Below are 21367 nucleotides of genomic sequence, written 5' to 3' on the forward strand. Positions count from 1 at the left end.
TCCCCTATTGATGCAGGCCAGAATCCCGTTGGCTTTCTTAGCAGCCGCATCACATTGTTGGCTCATGTTTAATTTGTTGTCCACAAGGACTCCAAGGTCTTTTTCGCACACACTGCTGTCTAGCCAGGCATCGTCCCCCATTCTGTATCTTTGATTTCCATTTTTTCTGCCGAAGTGAAGTATCTTGCATTTGTCCCTGTTGAACTTCATTTTGTTAGTTTCGGCCCATCTCTCTAGTCTGTCAAGATCGTTTTGAATTCTGCTCCTGTCTTCTGGAGTGTTAGCTATCCCTCCCAGTTTGGTGTCGTCTGCAAACTTGATGATCGTGCCTTCTAACCCTTCGTCTAAGTCGTTAATAAAGATGTTGAACAGAACCGGGCCCAGGACGGAGCCCTGCTCGTGGCACTCCACTCGTGACTTCTTTCCAAGATGAAGACGACGCATTGGTGAGCACCCTTTGGGTTTGTTCGCTTAGCCAATTACAGATCCACCTAATCGTAGTTTTGTCTAGCCCACATTTTACTAGTTTCCTTGCCAGAAGGTCGTGGGGGACTTTGTCGAAGGCCTTACTGAAATCCAGGTACGCTACATCCACAGCATTCTCTGCATCGACCCAATCGTAACTCTATTGAAAAAAGAGATCAGATGAGTCTGGCATGACTTGTTTTTGGTAAATCCGTGTTGACTATTAGCAATGACCACATTTGTTTCTAAGTGTTCGCAGACCACTTCCTTAATCTTTTCCAGAATCTTGCCTGGTATCGATGTGAGGCTGACCGGACGGTAATTGTTTGGGTCGTTCTTTTTTCCCTTCTTGAAGATAGGGACCACATTCGCCCTCCTCCAATCAAATTTGCCCTCCTCCAATTACAATGAAATACCTTAAGACTTTAAAGCATGAGTGTTTTGAAGACTGCTTTTTTGGCAGATAAAGATTTCTGGCTTTTCTAGATACGATCAAATTCATTTTGAATGGCTACACGTTTGAATATTTCTTCTTCACAGGCTGTCACTGAGGAATAGTTCCACAACATCATCACAATGTATACCACTTCATAAAATGTTTATTTATTAAGGATGGTAACACAGGATAGGTCATGCAACAGCTCAATTAAAAAAAAGAGAGAATCATGGAAAAATGATAAGAATAGGACTTGGTGCTGCAGATTCAGGAATAGGTTTATAAAAATGATACTAGTGTTCGAAACTGGCACATCTAAAACTGGTTGAAAGCTGAACACGGACAGTAATTACTTGTAAAAGTATTTGTATATTTTTTTAAAGGTTAAAAATTTGCCACCAACCAATTACTTCAATTGGATGACGATCACAGGTTTACCCTGACAGTTGCAACACAAAGATTGCTATTAAGAAAAGTAGGGCTTGACATAGCCCTAAAATGTGGAGCAATTTTGTTGTGAATAAAATAAAAATCACAACTGTCTGACACCGAATCACAAAAGCAAGAAACTCTATAGTCAGAAAAACTTGCATTGGCACCAAATACTTTCAGACGAATGTCTTCAGAAGATAAAGAGAGGACAATATGCATTCGCAGACATTACAAGAGAATCACTATTTTCAACGGGAGACTAAAGTCATACATGGAAATCATGAGACATTTCTGCTATATCTAGTCTGAGTTCAATTGATACACATTGTTCAGCCTCTGGGGGAGGGGGGAAATAAATACAGTGGAATGAAATTTGAAATCAAAAGAATAGTTACCATCCATCAGTCAGCACACAGTTGCGTGCACCAAAATAAAGTCGGAATTTAAAAAGAACCCTTTGAAAATAAGGAAGTGTTTGCACTTATTCCTGGTCATAAACAACCCCACAAAACTTCACTTTTTTTGGAGCTATTCCAATTGAAACTACACACTGAATTAAATTCACACAGTATTAATTTTCTTTATGTAAAAAATCTTTATACATAGTAATAAAAAAAGATGAAGGCAAGATGCATCAAACAGAAGTCTGCTAGTTCTTCGTCGGTCCTCCAGAGCCCGGTGGCTGTTCTTGGCAGGAGAAGGAAGGAGACTCTCTGTCTCAAGCATCTTCACCTTCCGCTTGTGGTAAGGATTGTTCTGTCTATGCACCCGGGACGAGGGGTGCCGTGGTGGGCTTTGGCACTTATGCTGGCAAACTGAGCTTCTTTCCTTTGAGTACTAGGAGAAAGAGGGGGAAATACCATATTAAATCAGCACAATCAGTCCGTCCTGTCATTATGATATAAACAGTGCCGGGTTTTCAGAGTATCAAGAAAAGAAAGCTCCTTGAGCTCCACTTATAAAAACCAAAATATGTTTTGCATCAAAGTTATATTTGTTTGAACTACAAAGGCCATGGCTTGATGGGTCTGCACCGAACACAATCAAATCACTTAAAATAGCTGAGAGGGTTCAACTACAAAACGCCCCACCCTTTCAAGCCTGGGGGATTCAAAAATTACTAAAAGATATGTGGCAAAGCAGGTTAAACCACTGAAAGGTCGGTGGTTCGAATCCGCGGAGCGGGGTGAGTTCTCACTGTTAGCCCCAGCTTCTGCCAACCTAGCAGTTCAAAAACATGCAAATGTGAGTAGATCAATAGGTCTGGCGGGAAGGTAACGGCGCTCCATATAGTCATGCCGGCCACATGACCTTGGAGGTGTCTACGGACAACGCTGGCTCTTCTCAGCTTAGAATGGAGATGAGCACCAACCCTCAGAGTCGGATACAACTAGACTTAATGTTATTATTATTACTACTATTACTACACTGTTAATTCTACAATTTAGCTATACCTAAGCCATCCAGAACTACATAACAGGAAGACTATACATCTTGGCTTACCTTTTGTAACATACAAATAGAAGAAGTCACAGTACAGGATAGTCTGGACCACACCAGCCACAACTGCTATGAGATCAAAGAATCCCTCAAAGTAGTAGCGCCAGATCCAATTGATAAGGTACAAGGCACGGTACAGACCCAAAAAGAAAAGGTAGTGAGTAGTGATGGTCTCTGCTTCCCCAGTTTTACTGATCATAAAAAGTTGGGGAAGAATAGCAACAGATTCCAAATAGATGGAGAAGGTCCACAAGATCTGGAAGAACAAAAGAATCATGTTCATGTGATACTACCATTCATATATTATATTTTATACTAACATGCATTCATTTACTTTGCTCTATAAACTTTGTCTTTTTATTCAACAGTGTGTATTTTCTTCCATTTGCATGTAATTAAATCTATTTGGATAACAACATATATCTATTTACATATATGTAAATATGCTTGCTATGTGGCAGTATCATCTCTGTTTGAGAATATATAGTTCTATAACTGGTTTCTATTCACTTATTACAAAGTCAATCAACAATGGTTATCTCTGTCTCTTTGGTGTTGTTATGTGTTCTGAGCTTGTGAAAGATAAGGCTGACATATATCCTCATTCTCTAAAGAAAGAAATAGCAGTATGGACTCATACACAGATCAGCTAAAACAAGAGATGTTATTGCCATATTTTCTACTCCAACTTTAAAAAGAAATACAAATTAATGAAGGACCAGTAGTTCCCCTTACATTCTCTAGGTGGCACCAAACACTTCTCTTCTGCCTTTTAAGTTACAGAAAACTAAGACCGCAAGATCAATTAGACAAAAGACTGCACTGTAATTCCATTAGTAATAACTGTAATTATGTTATTGTATGGAACCTCTAGGTGTGAGTCTGTGGTCAACTGCCATTGAAGGTTGGCCATAGAATCATTTGGAAAACCATGAAATTCCTAGAAAAAATAAGAGCTTCAAGTGCAGACATTAATCATAATAATATTAATTTTAATTAATATTTTTATGTTTTCTAAAGCTTTGTATCACATGTTGTTTTAACTACAGTAGAGTCTCTTTTATCCAAGCCTCACTTTTCCAAGCTTCTGGATAATCCAAGCCATTTTTGTAGTCAATGTTTTCAATACATCGTGATATTTTGGTACAGTAGAGTCTCACTTATCCAACGTAAATGGGCCAGCAGAACATTGGATAACCGAATATGTTGGATAATAAGGACAGATTAAGGAAAAGCCTATTAAACATCAAATTAGGTTATGCTTTTACAAATTAAGCACCAAAACATCATGTTATACAAGAAATTTGACAGAAAAAGTAGTTCAATACGCAGTTATGCTATGTAGTAATTACTGTATTTATGAATTTAGCACCAAAATATCACGATGTATTGAAAACATTGACTACAAAAATGCGTTGGATAATCCAGAATGTTGGATAAGCGAGTGTTGGGTAAGTGAGACTCTACTGTACTAAATTCGTAAATACAGTAATTACAACATAACATTACTGCATATTGAACTACTTTTGCTGTCAAATTTGTTGTATAACATGATGTTTTGGTGCTTAATTTGTAAAATCATAACCTAATTTGATGTTTAATAGGCTTTTTCTTAATCCCTCCTTATTATCCAAGATATTCGCTTAGCCAAGCTTCTGCCGGCCTGTGCCGTCGCGCCTGGGGCTGTACTCTTAGTGAAAGAGGCATGGACGTGACATCTTTCCCCAGGGGATTGCTTCTTGCCCTCCTTTAGGGAAACTGGAACTCCCAAGGACCAAAACACTGTAGATAACTCAAAAACTGGGTTTATTGTTCACAAAGGGGGTAAAAGAAAATATACATTACAGTCTTTGATTGTTTAAGTCCGTGGAGCTTTTCCAGATCCCTCTTTCTCTGGCTGTGAATGCCGGAGCAAACTCAGCCTCAGTCCAATGACCTATATCTGAAGACAGAGTCTTCCTCTGTTGCCAAAGGACTGATGTGAAGGCGCTTGAGACTCCTCAACGTTGTTTAGGTTGGCCCTGAACATGAAGTGTGAGTCCCAAGGGTAAGAACCTCAGAATTGGTGCTGAGAGGTAACTTTTCAAGGGCTTTCAGAGCCAAGTCTCTCTCTCACGTCCATCTGGTAGAGAGCTTGCTGGTGGAATGAAAGGAGGAAACACTGTCCTACTCCAGGAAGAGGTGGAGCCAAACAATTTTGCTGAGGGAGCAAATAACTGGTGCAAACAACATTGATTGACAGCTATAAATAACCAATCCAACTACATTTACAGGGTAAAGGCAAAATCAGGCATGATACAACAATTCAAATTTTGCAACTTATAGTTTGACATATAGATGGCGCCACTCGCGCCGTCACACGGCCCATTTAGCTTGGATAAGTGAGACTCTACTGTATTTTATTTTACCTTATATTGCAAGTCATTTTGGTTCCCACAATGGGCGAGAAGTGGGATATAAACAAACAAATTAATGAATGAAAATAGTCAAATGAAGGAAGCCTTAACCTTATAACTATATATTAGTGAGTGATTAGAAGAGAACAGAATTCTCTGCAGTTACCCTAGTTTTCTTTGTATCATTTCAGAACCAAATGCTTCATGAAAAACACTAACCTCTAGAGGAGAGAAGTCATGATTGACTAGAAAAGACAGACCGCCAACTGGAACAACAAGAAACTCAATTCTGAATGTATCGTGGTTTCCATCATAAGTAGCCTTGAATTTCATGTAGATCAGGTAGACTGTGGCATACGAGCAAGCAACGTAGATTAGCTGAAAAGAAGGCGCAGAGGAGTTATCAAGCTTTTAATCTCTGTTTCCACCACAAAACAGCATTTTATACATACAATATGGAACAAAAGGGATCTTTGTGGATTGTTCGAGTGACTTGTTCCACACTCTGTCCCATTTGCTTGGTTCCATTCACCAGCATGGTGCACTGTCTACAACTGAATGTATAAATCTATTACCCATTTTCTTCTTATGATTGGCTATTTTATATTATATGGAAAATATATATTTCATAAGAGGAGCGGTTTAAAAAGCTGTCTGTTTAGCCTCAGAAGAGAAGGATGAGAGAAGGGGACATTAGAGCCATGTATAAATATTTGAAAGGATGGCATAGAGAAGAGGGAGCATGCTTGTTTTCTGTGGCCCTGGAGACTATGGGTTCAAATGACAGGAAAGGAGATTAGGAAGAACCTCCTGACCATAAGAGCTGTTCAACAGTGGAACTTTCTGCCTCTGAATCTGGTGGAGGCTTCTTTTTTGGAGGCTTTTAAACAAAGGCTGAATGGTCATCTGTTAGGGGTACTTTGATTGTGCTTTTCTTGCATGGCAGGGGGTTGAACTCAATGGCCCATGTGGTTTCTTCCAACTCTAGGATTCTATGATCACACTTCAAATGTCATGATTTGAAATCAGGATGGTCTTTTGATTCTAATGCTGTCTCTCCAGGGACAGAAACAATTGTAAGCCACGCTGGTTCTTATACTTTTGAATCAGTAAAACTTGACTACAGCTGTTTTGTGCGTAACTGCTCACACTATCTTGTCATTGTTTTTGCTGAAGTGGTCAGAAGAAAAATTTTGAGAGCCCCTCCCAAAAATCAGAAACTAATGGGCAAAGGAAGAGAAAATCCTTGGCAAATGTCAGAGCTGGTCCCTGAGACTAAGTCTATAAAAGAAATGTCAGCTAGATGTCTGAAGATGCTGGACACCATTTTCGGTTTATATATTAACTTAAATACTTAAAATAATCTACTGCTTCCTGAAGAACCAGGGTACTTCAAATCAAGTATGATTTTAATCCATTACATACTGTGGCTAGATAAGAAGTTATGATACTCTGAAGTCTTCAAACCATATCATATGGTATCAGTACCTCTATAGTTATTGTTATTAGCAAGCGTACAATGCTTAAGGCACAGTACATTTATTCTTAGAAACCATAGAGCACATGCCCAGGCCTATAATCTAATACATAAAATAGAAGAGATGGGGAAGAAAGAATGGCAGTAGTTGTTGATAAATTCTCTGGAGGGACAATCCCCTGTGATTAGATATTAATATTGTACTAGCTGTTCCAACTGCTGCTTTACAGAGCCAGAATGAAGACCTTCAACCTTCCTGGAAGATTGCGATCTTGTAAAATCAGGACCAGGTAGCACTAGATGTTTCAAACTCTAAGATCCTTCAACTGGAAAGCCATTCCTGGTTCTTCCTTGTGGCAGGCACAAAGGAGACTCCTCCTCCAAGTGTGTTTGGGCCACAACCTAAATTATCGTCATAATGCTGCTTTAGTATATCAGAAAAGTATTTCATTGGTAGAGAGCTGCCACATATCAGCAACATCACTTAATTACACAGCTTATCATTTAAAAAGAAGAGATCCCATTTGCTATTTTTGGATCTTCTGAAAACTTTGAAAAAGAGGTTACCTTGAGGAAATTAGGTTTCATTACACTCAAGACAAAAAAAAAATACTGTACGCAGATTTCATTTAAAAAAGAATGAGTGACTTGCTCAAAGTCACATAAATGGTAAGAGCTGAAATCCAGGTCAATGTCAAAAGGAAGCAAGATCCTGCTGGACCAGAGTTCCTGTAATCTCTCACTCCTGGTCATGCTATCTGGGCAGATGGGAGTTTTAGGCTTACATCTACACACACCCCACCTGACTCAGCCCACTAAGCCACAGTAGGTGAAAACCAATATATGCATTTCTCAAGAGTATCACCTGCAAAGAATACGTATGGGTTTACTAAGCATAAAGTAAGATCAGCATAAATTGGCATTGTTTCAGTAGTATTGAAGTAAGCAATCACATAGAGAAAAATACACAGAAAGTAGCAACCAGATTAATAATAATGATACCAGAGAAAATTACTGAAAGCAATAGGATGACTACCAGACCAGTATCCATGGATGTCAAGATCCATAATATTCAGTGGTGTAAAACTTTATACAAAATTGTGAAATCAGGGGCCGCTTTTCTGGATTTTTTGGGGTGTGCAATATTTTCAAACTATCGATGGTTGAATCTGTGGGACTGTACTTTCATCATCAAGAGCAAGTATGAAGAAAGGGGGAAAGGAATCAATAACATGTTTGGCTCAATTGTTTTGCTTTTGAAAAAAAAGGGTAATCAGATTGGATGAGTTTAATCTTGGGGGAAAAGATTTCAAAACATGTCTACTACCTGAGGAAACTGACTGTTCCTAAATCAATATTAGACAGAATCCAGGATCACGGGATTCTGTTTTTATTAAACTAAAGCCCTATGGTCAATCAACTGGAGGCAGACGAAAAACAATGGCTTGGGCAGGCAAGCCTATGCAAAATGGGTACCTCTGGCCCAGGAATTTGTGGTAGAGGCTTGGCCCAAGAATGTGTGATCTGTACCAGAACAGTCCTTTCACATATCACCACCATGGGATCACAAAACTCTGAATAAGATGTCTTTCAGTCTTTCATTCTTCTTATTTGATGTACTATGACCACTGGGCGTAGCCAATTAGACAAAGAACTTTGACTGTTACAAAATAAATGGACTAACAAACACTGATAAGAACATTTTGTCAGACGCAAACAGACAGTTTGACTCCAGCTTCTCAGTACTTTTAAAAGCATGTATATTTATCATGATTTGGAATGGGTTAAGCCTCCATCAATACAGTTTCATAACCTCAACAACATAAGGCCTCACAAATTTTGACTCAATGCACCATACCTTCATAGAAGTGTTATAAAGTGAAATGAATGAAGTGAAGAGATCCAGATAACGAGTGGTGAAGACCAGTCCAAAAAGAAGCTGACTTTTTCCAGATATACCTAGATCAACAAAGAAAATATTATGAGAAAAGGTCTTTAAAAGCCAAACTGTGTAAATAAAAACAATGAATTATAAAAGGGACTCTAAGTCCCCAAAGGTAAGGAGAATGCTATGGGGTAAGGCCAATTTCAGCCACCAAAACAGAAGGCCCTAGTAGTGATTACTGTTGGATCTTGGGAGCAGTATAAAAAGGCACGATTGCTTGCAGAGTATCTTTCTATCCATCAATTTCACAAAGAGTTCATTTTGCTGAGCAGGAATCATTGTGGATTAAGGCTGATCTGGAAGGACTTTAAAAAATAAGCAATGAAAGTTTTGCCCATCTCATAATTATCACTGGGGATTTCACACCATCTTCAGAGAGCAGAAATACCCGTTTCAGCCAGCACTTTTTATGTACACTAAGGATTAGAGCACATAGAGAGCAGCTCTGTGCAAATGAACTTGCTTTATAAGAAGATCTAAGATCCTCTGTTTTCAGTGCAGTAGGTGAGACTGATACATTCATATCATGTCATTCTTCCCTAGCTTCCCATCCCATGGGTGAGGCCACATTATCTCTCTTTTGATGCTAAATAAAGGTGTGGTCTGGTCAGCTCTCTTTCTTTCTTTCATTCACTCACTCACTGCTACCAGGTTCACAAAGGAGTAATCTTGCCTTGGTAAGACCCACTAGTCCTGATTCCAGTTTGTGAGAAATCCCCATAGAAACAGTTGCCAAGCCCTATGCCAGTCCACAACCCCAAGCAGCCATCATCCATGGGGAGCTGCTCAAGAGAGACACTGTGCCCTGATGTTCTTCCACTGGCCATTATCTAGCGCACACTGATATGCCTCAATCTCCCACTGATGTGTGCCTATGATTGAAACTGTGACAAACAAGCCATTAACGATCTCTTTCCCACTACAGAAAGTTCTCGGGTCACATTTTTGTAAAGATTCTGTCTCACTGGGTGCAAAATAAAGGTTGATTACAAATTCATGCCTCATTACATTATCATAATGTGATGGCACATGCCCTCATTTATTAGCTTAGTTCCACACAACCCAGTGAAACACAAAACTTTTAAACCATATTTCAGTATGATAAAAACAAAAATAGGTACAGTATGATTATACCTAATTCTGAACATTCTCTTTTGGTTAGAGGAGAGAACTATTACAGCATCCCTCTTCTACTAATGTCAATATCAGCATACCTTCCAATAAATATGATACAAAGAGAGAAAGGATGGGGGAAGAGGGGAATCAAATCAGAGCCACATATCTAGCATTATGTAATAGTTATAATTATCAGGCAAGATAACTAAGGGAGATACTTCTAAGACAAGAAGTACTAGATAACAACTGGTCCCAGATGAACTGGCACAGTGGGCCCTGCTGCCTCATCTCTCACATTGATTGTTTTAGAGTGACAGTAGTTGCTAGTAAGACACTGCTGATATAACACCTAGAAGTGTAATTGTCCAATACCAAGATGGAAGGGATAAAAGTGTGGCTGATAGGAGTGACCCCATCCCATGTCCACATATTTCAGTTAATGCTATAGCCACCTTAGTTGCTTTTTTACACTACCAGGTACCTTATATTTTCTTTCATTAATCATTTGAACAATTCAAATCTCTATCACCGTAACCTATTATAATATCCAGTTCTTTCATTGTAAGATTTATTTAATGTGGGAAAATTAACTAAAAGGAACCACAATTGTAACAATGTATATTGCAACAATTTTGTTTCTCCCAGATAAGTTTCTCATTCAGAAAAGATTGTTGCTATGCTAAACACATTTCTCTGGCTATACAACTAAGTTCCAGAGAAGGTTTAACTGTAAGCATCAAAGCTGCATAATTGTGTGAGTTATCTACTTGTTTTAATGTCTCTATAATCAGATCTCTATAATACAGATCTGATCTACTTCATTTGATGCCACATTCACAAAGCCGATGCTGAATTCCAGGCTATTCTGACATCTTTGAAAATATTACATATATTTCAGGGAGTAGATATGTTAAGAATGTCCAGAATAAGTCCCATCTTTTTCTGGGCTATCCAAGCATGAATATGACTGCACCCCAATTATAATCCTATGTACATTTACTAAACAGCAAGTCCCGATGACCAAAGCCAGACTTACATCTAAGCAGGAATACTATAGGAATATGCTGTAGAGATGTGGCTGTGTTCTGTAAATAATACAACTGTGTCTCCCTATACTAGGACAATGATTCATAATCCCCAATTATTCTGCATACAAGGGATGCCTCCAATTTTTCAGATTCTGGTTGCTTATCTACTGGAACACAAGTCTGCAGCTTTAAAAATCAGCTCCAGTAAAATACCAACTGATTAGTCAACTGTAACTTATCCATTTTGCCACCAGACAGCATTCTGTCTTCCTTACAGAATTAACTCTTCCAAGCAGAATTACAAACACCAACCAGTTTAGAAAAGCCGTTGGACACTGCAACACAGCCCAACATCAAGTCATACACAAGGATGAACTGAAATGCTAAATAACTGAATTATGACAAAATAGCTTAAAAAGGAATCAAAGGACAGAAAGGAAAATGCCAGCAATAAGACAGCAATGATGGCATAAAGTTTTTCTTTAAAACGTTTAACAAATATTAATGAGGAACTGTCCTTTCTATTAAAAACGGGTACAGGAGTGCAGCAGGAACATAAGCCATAGGAACATATCTTGGAGTTTGCCACACCTTCTGTTAGCTGCCACGTCAGACTAGGCCAGGAATCCCAATTGAGAGCCTATTTTCCCAAGCCGGGATTCAGTCATTTGCTTCCAGATTTCAACTGCAATTGGTAATGCAAGTAAAAGAGTCTGCCAAGACTTTGAATCAAGCTAGACTGTCATTTAAGCTCTTCCAAAATAAGAAAGAAAGAAAGAAAGAAAGAAAGAAAGAAAGAAAAAGAAAAGAAACTAAGAAGCGAACTATCACAAAAGTTTAAAAAGTCAGGCCTCAACAACTCAGGAGCATAGTTTTGGGAAATGCCAACTCTGCATAAGAATTTGCAATACTTCTGTTCAGCAGGATAACTTTGTCTATGGCATAACTCTCCTCCTTCCAAATTTATTTTGCCAAAACTATTAGCAAAGAACAGCAATGTCTTGATTAGGATGCATGCAACACATTTCCAGAATTTTGAAGCTGTAGCCTTACAAAAGCAAGCTAATTATTATCTTTGATTCAAAGTCCTTTCATACTATCTATGCACATCAGTTCCGTAAAGAATAAGATACAAGAAAAACAAACTGCAGAGAGAAAAAATAAGCATGCTTCCTTCATTTGTCTTAACACAGAAAACAATTTTTCTAGAGCACTACTGTATTTTTGTGCAAGTATGTTACATCTCTATGTCTATTTAAAATATTTTCTTATAATAAAAGGAGACCTAAATACTGAGTTAAACTAAGGCTTGCCTAGATTTTGACCCCTTTTCAAACTCAGTTTCAATTTCACCTGCAGTGCAGATCTTTGTACATAAGAACAAAACTCATTTTTCCAATGAGTTAATTCATTCAGGATCAGCCTGAGTTTCTATTACAAGCATTTAAGAGTAAGGATCCTCTGAAGTGTATAAACCATTTTATATTAAAACAATGTTTCTAAGCACTGACATCCTTTCAGACCAATTCCCTGATCTTCAAAAATTGCATCCAGTGGAAAAAAAACTGTTATTTCTAGAGGCACCTTATTTTCCTCAATCTTCTTAAAAAACAAAGCTGTCAACTTCAACCTCCTTTTTAGTGTATCAAAGGCTGCAAAGGTGATAATCATATTTACTCTTTACAAATATGTGGGTCACAGAGCCACTGAAGAAACATCTTTTCCCATTAAAAAATCTAAATTCCAAGCTTTTTCTGTGGCACTTGGGAGAGTTGCACAGTTTCCTCTTCTGACAACAAACATAAGAGGGAATTCAGGCCAAGGTGGAGTGGTGAGACATAGGGCCCAAGGTCATCCATGAAGCTGAGCTGGAATCTGACACTCACCTGGCTGGTCCTGGTGCAATGCCTTGCGGTTACATCACATTGACTGCCTCACACAGGATCCAGAAAACCTAACGGAGACTCCCCTTCCTACACCAACTCTCAGGAATATCTTTCATGAAATTCCCTCTAGGAAACTGGCATTTCTTACTACCGTTTACCTTTCCAAAGGCTCCCACACTCAAAGAAATACCTTTGCACTGCAATTCCTACAAAGAAGTGAGTGCATATGTGCCTTCAGGTTGGTTGTTGGGTTTGAGTGACCCCAGTATTTGCATAAGAATGCACAGATCCCTTCTACACTGCCATATAATGCAGATTATCAAAGCAGATAATCCACATTATCTGCTTTGAACCGGATCATCTGAGTCTACACTACCATATAATCCAGTGCAAAGCAGATAATCTGGACTTTATATGGCAGTGCAGAAAGGGCCAAGTTTGCCCAAGCCAGCTCTAAAGAGAGGAGAGGACCCTAATCTCCCCCTTTACCTGAAGGGAAGATGTCAGGCCCCTTCCACACAGCTGAATAAAATCCCATGTTAACTGCTTTGAACTGGAATAAAACTGCTATGAAGCAGTATTATGGGATTTTTCTGATTTGATATTCTGGGTTATATGGCTGTGGAAAGATCCTCAGATTCAAAAGAAATAAGATAAAGTGGGTTGCTGTTGGTTTTCCGAGCTGTATGGCCATGTTCCAAAAAGATTCATAAAATCATAGAATCAGTTGGAAGAGATTTCATGGCCATCCAGTCGAACCCCCTGCCAGAAGCAGGAAGCAAGACGCTCCACTGACATTTCACCCACTTCTATAGCAGGCATCCTCAGAAGTTGTGAGATCGGTTGGAAACTAGGCAAGTGTAGTTTACATATCTGTGGGAAAATGTGCTGGGCTGGAAAAAGAACTCTGTTTGGGGCAAGTGTGAATGTTGCAATTGGCCAGCTTGATTAACATTGAATAGCCTTACAGCTTCAAAGCCTGGTTGCTTCCTGCATTTTTATTTTTCCTGGTGGAATATATGTGAATAGTTTTGTCTCTTTTTTGTGTTTTTAAATTAGTAACAATTTAAACTTCAAGATTGTTTCTCTGATATGGTATATCATAAATGTCATATTTTTGTTCCATATGATAAAATGTTGCTGCTCAATTTATTTACTACATCTCTGTTCATGTTTTGTTGTGGAATCAAGTTCCTTTTCATCCTGGCAAATATTCTTTGTGAACCTGGGATTTGTCATTTGTAAGAGGCACCGCTTATTGCTTAAAAATCTCTCCTTACTGCAACACTTTGCCAGCCTGAGGGAAAAGCCTCCCAAGGATTCCCCCAGGCAGGAAGCAGCCAGGCTTTGAAGCTGCAAGGCTATTCAGTGCTAATCAAGGACAACCAGTTGCAACATCCACACTTGCCTCAACCAGGAAAGAGTTCTTTCTCCCACCCTGGAGATCATCCCAGACATATAAACCCCACTTGCCTAGTTTCCAACAGACCCCACAACTTTTGGGGATGCCTGTCGCAGATGTGGGGGATACGTCAGGAGAGAATGCTTCTGGAACATAGTCAGACAGCCTGGAAAACTCACAGCTAGCTATTGATTCCGGCCATGAAAGACTTCGACAACATAATCAGATAAAGGTCACAGGAAATGGTGATAATGGCAAGGAGAGGGCATAGATCCCAGACTTTGGTCTTTGGAAATTCTGGACTACATCTCCCAGAATCCTTCGCAGTGGGCCAACCTAGCCAGAGCTTCTGGGAGTTGAAGTCCCAAAGGCATCTCTGGGGGGAGAAAGCCAGGCATCTTGAGGGAGGCTCCAGGTGTTTTGGACTCCAACTCCCACCATTCCTCACAGCCTCAAGCCTCTTCCTTTTCCCCCTCAGCCGCTTAAGCCAACTTGGGCCCTCTCTCCAAGTGTTTTGGACTCCAACGCCCATCATTCCTCGCTTACGGCTGAGGGGGAAGAGGCCTGAGGCTGTGAGGAATGGTGGGCGTCCAACGCACATGGCGGGAGGGCCCAAGTCGGCCCATGTCTGAAGTAGGCCCACACCCTCCCCTTGCGTTCCCACAGAGGCCTGAGGGAAGGAACAAGGCCTACCCTCGCCCCTCACGCACTCACCGGCGCAGGAGCGGGTCTTCCAGATCTTGAGGAGCAAGATGATGATAGCAGCCAAGTGGGAGAGGTCCCCGGTGAGGCGGAAGACGTTCATGGCGGTTATAACGGCGCTTCGAACAGAGGAGCCGGCGAAGATGGCGAGCGCTCAGCGGGCACCGAGCGACGTGGCCCGGGGACGTGGCCAGAGACAGCCAGCGCGGGCGCGGGGCACGCCGGGAAAAGCCAGCAATTACCATAGGGATGGGGCTGAGGGGGAGGAGCGAGGGAGGCGGGGCACGTCTAAGCCCCGCCTACCGCAGCTTTCCCGGGCGCGCCTCCACTTTCGCATTGCGCCTGCGCACTAGGGTCAACATGAACTCCAGAGTAGTCGTCTCTCTGAATGTGGATTCAAGCTGGGGGTCCTTCCACACAGAATATCCCACAATATCTGCTTTGATTTGGGTTATCTGAGGGCCCTTCCACACAGCCTTTTATCCCAGAACATCCAGGCAGAAAATCCCACAATATTTGCTTTGAACTGGTCTATTTGAGTCCACACTGCCATATATTCCAGTTCAAAGCAGATAATGTGGGATTTCTTAGTTTCTTCATTGTCCAAGCTACACAATGTAGTGGTGGCCCTTCGGTCCCTTCACCCTTTCCTGATCACCTTTAGACTATTTATGAGCCCTATCCAGAGTTCTGCACAAGTTTCTCTGCACGTGTATTTTATGTCTAGATTTTTAAAGCTTTTGATGTGTTTTATGTTTTATATTTATTTTGTCATATTGTTTTAATTCATGGATTGTGTTCGATGTTAGGTTTATCCCCATGTAAGCCGCCCTGAGTCCCTTCAGGAAGATGGAGGCGGGATATAAAAATAAAGTTGTTGTTGTGTTGTTGTGGCCATTGATTCCCCATGAGGCATGGCACAATCAAATTAAACATCCATGGAGGAATGCCAATAGCTTTTAGATAAAGGTCGTGATAAATCCAAAGAAGGAGCCTTCACTGCACTCCGAGGCAGAGAGTTCCACTGCTGAACAGCTCTTACAGTCAGAAAGTTCATCCTAATATTCAGGTGGAAACTCCATTCCTGTGATTTGAATCAACTGCAGCAGAAAACTCTTCCTTATGACATCCTTTCACATATTAATACATGTATATCATGTCCCCTGAACTCAGCAGAAGGTAGTAAGGTAAAGGTTTCCCCTGACGTTAAGTCCAGTCGTGTCCGACTCTGGAGGTTAGTGCTCATCTCCATTTCTAAGCTGAGGAGCCGGAGTTGTCCGTAGACACCTCCAAGGTCATGTGGCTGGCATGACTGCATGGAACGCTGTTACCTTCCCACCAGAGCGGTACCTATTCATCTACTCTCATTTGCATATTTTTGAACTGCTAGGTTGGGAGAAGCTGGGGCTAACAGCGAGTGCTCACTCCGCTCCCCGGATTTGAACCTGGCACCTTTCGGTCTGCAAGTTCAGCAGCTCAGCGCTTTAACACACTGAGCCACCGGAGGTATTTGTGACTAAACGCACATAGGTTTACATATTTTATCAAGGAATCTAGTTATAATTTTTATATATAGAGTCAAGACTTTATTTTTTTGAGGGGGGAGGATATATAGTAGCATGTATACAATATTGACAGAATAAAAAAAGTTACAAAATCAGTGCTGCTAAAAAAAAGAAACCGTTAGCATATGCAGCACAATGAATCCTAAAAGGGTGTCCCTTGAATAAAAGATTTTTAAAGCATGTTTAAAAGCATAAAGGCAATATCCGTGATGAGTTGAAAGCATGATGTGAAGTGGCAGGTTTAAAGTACGACAGGCATAAAAACTGTTTTCAAGAGGAACATCTGCAGCATTATCAACCTCCATTGGGCCAGAAAGTGTTCTGGAAGAACACTCTCCACTACGACGCTTCTTCTTCAATGGACCACTGAAAGTTTCCTACAAGAGAATATACATTTTATTCAAGATAAAGATTCTTTGATCATGAAACACTCCACCCTCTTATCCCAATGTTTACTGTTAATATTAATCTTTTATTTGTTGATGATTGTTCCCTTGTTATTTGTTGGACTGCTTGTATATGAATGCAATAAGCATGCAATGTACTACTACAGAACCTAACAAAATGTTCAATAAAAATAAGACTTAAAAATGTTTTCCAAAAGTTTGTGCTTACCTTTAAACTGTGACAGTAGGTATGGATGCAGGATACCAGATGAATACAGCCAGTACCCAGAGACTTAATCGACATGAAAACGAAGCACCTGGGAAGGAGAAAACATCATGGATCAGCCGCATAAACAACTTGGCCATATGTCTGCTCCTGAATTGAGCCAAATGAGAAAGCTATGGCATAGACTAGAAAGATGCCATGACTCTCCCAGCAAGGCAAGGATGTGGCTGATGTTCTGTATAGAATATTTTCTTATAATAGTGCTATCATTTTGCAGTGCAAATGGGCCACTGAAAGGTTTTCTCTTACAGATGTCCTCCCTCAAGCTTTGTTCTTGCTTCTTTCTGCTGTCTAAAGAGCTCATCTTGCCACTTGTCTCATCATTGCTTTGTTGCCTTTTTTAAATTACTAATATTAAGATCCATAATACCCTTCAGATTGGGCAGCCTCAGAATGGCTATGAGGTGACATCCTGGATAGAGGTATGGCTCAATTTCATATATTAAGGCCAAAAAATAGCCTTGGTTTTGAAAAGGGATTCCTGAAATAGAGGCAAAATTCACACTTGCTGAAATGCAATGACTGGCATGTTAGTTAATTTATTCTGGTTGACTTCTCCAGTCCAGATTTGTAAATTAGTACTAAGAAAAAACAGAGGTACAGTAGAGTCTCACTTATCCAACACTCGCTTATCCAACGTTCTGGATTATCCAACGCATTTTTGTAGTCAATGCTTTCAATATATCGTGATATTTTGGTGCTAAATTCATAAATACAGTAATTACTACATAGCATTACTGTGGATTGAACTACTTTTTCTGCCAAATGTGTTGTCTAACATGATGTTTTGGTGCTTAATTTGTAAAATTATAACTTAATTTGATGTTTAATAGGCTTATCCTTAATCCCTCCTTATTATCCAACATATTCACTTATCCAACGTTCTGCTGGCCCGTTTATGTTGGATAAGTGAGACTCTACTGTACTGTATATACTCGAGTATAAGCCTAGTTTTTCCGCTCTTTTTTTAAGACTGAAAAAGCCCCCCTTGGTTTATACTAGGGTGAGGGTCCTGATTGGCTTATATTTGGGTCAGCTTATACTCGAGAATATATGGTACATTTATTACTTTTCTCTATTATTATTGGTATTATTACATTTATTATTTTTCTCTATTATTGTTGCTACTATTACATTTATTATTATTATTATTATTATTATTAATGATAATAATAATAATAATAGAGTGAAATAATAAATGTATTATTATTTCATTTATTATTTTATTCTATTATTACATGTATTATTTTACTCTATTATTATTAAAAGGATACATAAGTACATTTACATTGAAGATGAGAATAATAATTTGATCAGAGTTGGACAGTCTTATCTTAAATTTTAGCTTTATGTAAATATTCAAAAACATTTAACCTACTGATGCCTCAATTAATGTAATTTTATTGGTACAGTAGAGTCTCACTTATCCAACATAAATGGACCGGCAGAACGTTAGATAAGCGAATATGTTGGATAATAAGGAGGGATTAAGGAAAAGCCTATTAAACATCAAATTAGATTATGATTTTACAAATTCAGCACCAAAACAGCATGTTTAACAACAAATTTGGCAGAAAAAGTAGTTCAATATGCAGTAATGCTACGTAGTAATTACCGTATTTACGAATTTAACACCAAAATATCACGATGTATTGAAAATATTGACTACAAAAATGCGTTGGATAATCCAGAACGTTGGATAAGCGAGTGTTGGATAAGTGAGACTCTACTGTATCTATTTTTATTTCTGAAATTTACCACCCTTGGCTTAAACTGGAGTCAATGTTTTCCCAGTTTTTTTGTGGTAAAATTAGGTGCCTCGGCTTATATTCGGGTTGGCTTATACTCGAGTATATACGGTAGTTAATTTGCTTTACATCCAAACATCAACTGTGTTTCCTTGAGAAAATAGTGCACACCTAAAGGAAGCAATGTAGGCTCAGCTGGGAAACCACAGAAGAGATAGAAGAGATAATGAAGTTCCCCTGTCAGCTGGCAGCTGTTTTTGCTCAAGAGAAACCCACAGGGAGAATTCGCTCCCACTGAGAGAGCATCCCTGCAGAGTAAACGGGCTACTGAGTACTGTACAAGCAAATGTGATTTGCTTCCGTTTGTACCATCCTGGGGAATAAGTTCCTTGTGGCAACATGTCACAGATAGAGAGAATGGTGCCCTAAATCCTGCTGTTCTTCTGTCAATATAAAAGGTCTCCTTTATTTTAATTCAGAGCTTTTTGGCAGCCCACTAGCTCCTACAAATACGGCTTGCTGTTCCAAGCTGGGTGCTGTACCTTTATTTAGTAATTGTTTTTAATTGTGCTTTTAATTTAATTCTGTTTGGGGAGTTCATCTTGTGTTGTGTTTTAATGTTATTCTTCCTTGAGTCTCATTTTTGTGAGAAAGGCAAAATATAAATCCAATACATAAAAATACATAGATACTTGAACAAAAGGAAAAAAAATCTTAATTTGAACATTTCCATTCCAGAGTATTTTATACCCAACATTTTGCCTTTTGCCGCTATCACAATGTGTCAGTGCTTCATAGATCAGTTCTTTTATTTGTTTTACATGGGCAGCTAAAGATTAAATCTGGGCTGGAAATAAGGCAGCGCTCCAGATGTTGTCTGACTGCCAGGTCCAGTATTCATTGACATTGGCTCTGCTGAAGAAGGTTGATGGCGGCTGCAACAGCTGGAGGATCCATGTGATCCCGATGCATGGATTAAACTGGAATATATTTAAGTACCAAACAGCTTTAAAGGAGTGCAAAAGGGCTAAAAGAATTTCATTGCAACATGACGGTGTCTCCGGTAGTGCAGTGGGTGAAACCCTTGTGCTGGCAGGACTGATGACATGAAGGTTGTGTTGCTGACCTGAAGGTTACTGGTTCGAATCCAACCCGGGGAGAGCGCAGAGTAGCTCCCTCTATCAGTCCCATGTGGGGACATGAGAGAAGCCTCCCACAAGGATGCTAAAAACATAAGAACATCCGGGTATCCCCTGGGCAACATTCTTGCAGACGGCCAATTCTTTCACACCAGAAGCGACTTGCAGTTTTCTCAAGCCCCTCCTGACATTAAAAAATGCAACATGATGCTACATGCAATTGGGTTGCAGGCTCTTCCCACCTCTGTGACTGTCCTTTCTAGTTAAAGTTCCATGGAACATTATACAAGGAACTGTATAAGTGTATAAAACACATCTTTGATTGGTCCAAGAATGTAACCTACTCACCACTCAGAACAGAGGTATATGTTGGTTTGATTGTACTTTCCCCAAATGGAGACTGGTTGGTGCTTCTTCTGGTTCCATCCAATGCCTGCTGAAGACTCTGAAGCTGCAGCTCATTTAGATGTCGGTGCTGTGATTCTGTCACCATGGCTGCATTTGTGGGGCCAAGACTGGCTAACTGCTCGGGAGACAGCTCCTAGACAAATAAGACAGGGTGCTTTCATAAATATTCATATTCTACTCTATCTCCCCGAGGGGACTCAGAGCGGATTACAACATACACAGATAGGCAAACATTCAATGCCTGAATACACTGGAAAAGTCAAGATTCTATTCTGGCTGACTTCCTTCCCTGTGCCTTTCATTATATTCAGGGATGGCGCAAACATATCCAAAAACAAAGAGAAAGGCAAGAAAAGAAGTGCTCCATCATGTGTTCTAAATAAATGTATCTATTTCTGCTGCCATTTATTTAAAACAAAGCAAATGTAATTGGGGAGGGGGGGTTAAACTGAATCAACCACATACTTACTTTGAACATTTCATCAGGGATACATTTTATTGCTCTGGGGTGGAAATAAGGCATCAATTCTTTATCAACAGCTTTTAATTCTGTGTCATTTAAACCCGCTGGAAAAGGAGAGAGAAATTGAGAGAGAGAGAGAGAGAGAGAGAGAGAGAGAGAGAGAGAGAGAGAGAGAGAGAGAGAGAGAGAGATATGAGAGATCAGAAGAGCATTGGCACATTAATTGGGAGACATTTGGGGCTGATGCACATTTCCGAGCCAACTCTAGCTCTAACTGATCAATATTTGATTGTAAAATGTTTTCAGTCGCCGCTGGGAAATCATGTCTTTAAGACAACAAGGAGAACCACCAGAATTAAATGGGTATTTGATGTGAAGCAACTAAAATGCACTTTATTAATCCAGTGTTTGCTTTCCTTTGATCCCATTTCAAAGATGCCATTTCCCTTTCCTGCTCCCATCCCTTCAATGTCCCTGGGAAATAACTGGCACCTTGTTTGCACAGGAACATCACCAGTTACATGCAGAAATCAGTATTTTGATCCATCATGTTATCTCTTAGATTGACTGATGACACACAATCCAGG

General features: G+C 39.8%; 2 protein-coding genes across 3 annotated transcripts in view; both read right to left on the bottom strand.

Moving 5' to 3' along the window:
* Window positions 1-1046: 1046 nt before the first annotated feature.
* kdelr2 (KDEL endoplasmic reticulum protein retention receptor 2) lies at window positions 1047-15016 on the bottom strand. The gene is made up of 5 exons (XM_003227633.4): window positions 14798-15016; window positions 8565-8665; window positions 5449-5607; window positions 2837-3089; window positions 1047-2170 (listed from the first exon to the last, which is right to left on the bottom strand). The coding sequence occupies exons 1-5, from the start codon at window positions 14886-14888 to the stop codon at window positions 2136-2138; spliced, it is 639 nt and encodes a 212-aa protein (XP_003227681.1). The 5' UTR covers window positions 14889-15016; the 3' UTR covers window positions 1047-2135.
* Window positions 15017-16329: 1313 nt separating this feature from the next.
* Window positions 16330-21367, bottom strand: part of otoa (otoancorin) — a 35153-nt gene continuing 30115 nt past the window's right edge. Inside the window, exons 27-30 of one of the 2 annotated variants that reach the window (XM_062964436.1) lie at window positions 20787-20884; window positions 20258-20450; window positions 16966-17053; window positions 16330-16727 (exon numbers count right to left, since the gene is read on the bottom strand). In XM_062964436.1, coding sequence (XP_062820506.1) covers window positions 16968-17053; window positions 20258-20450; window positions 20787-20884 — 377 coding nt within the window. In that variant the 3' untranslated portion in view covers window positions 16330-16727; window positions 16966-16967. The remainder of the gene's footprint in view (window positions 16728-16965; window positions 17054-20257; window positions 20451-20786; window positions 20885-21367) is intronic. The other variant, XM_062964437.1, reaches the window with a different exon arrangement.

Source organism: Anolis carolinensis, unplaced genomic scaffold (genome assembly GCF_035594765.1).
Source record: "Anolis carolinensis isolate JA03-04 unplaced genomic scaffold, rAnoCar3.1.pri scaffold_13, whole genome shotgun sequence".
In the NCBI taxonomy this organism is placed as follows: Eukaryota; Metazoa; Chordata; class Lepidosauria; order Squamata; family Dactyloidae; genus Anolis; species Anolis carolinensis.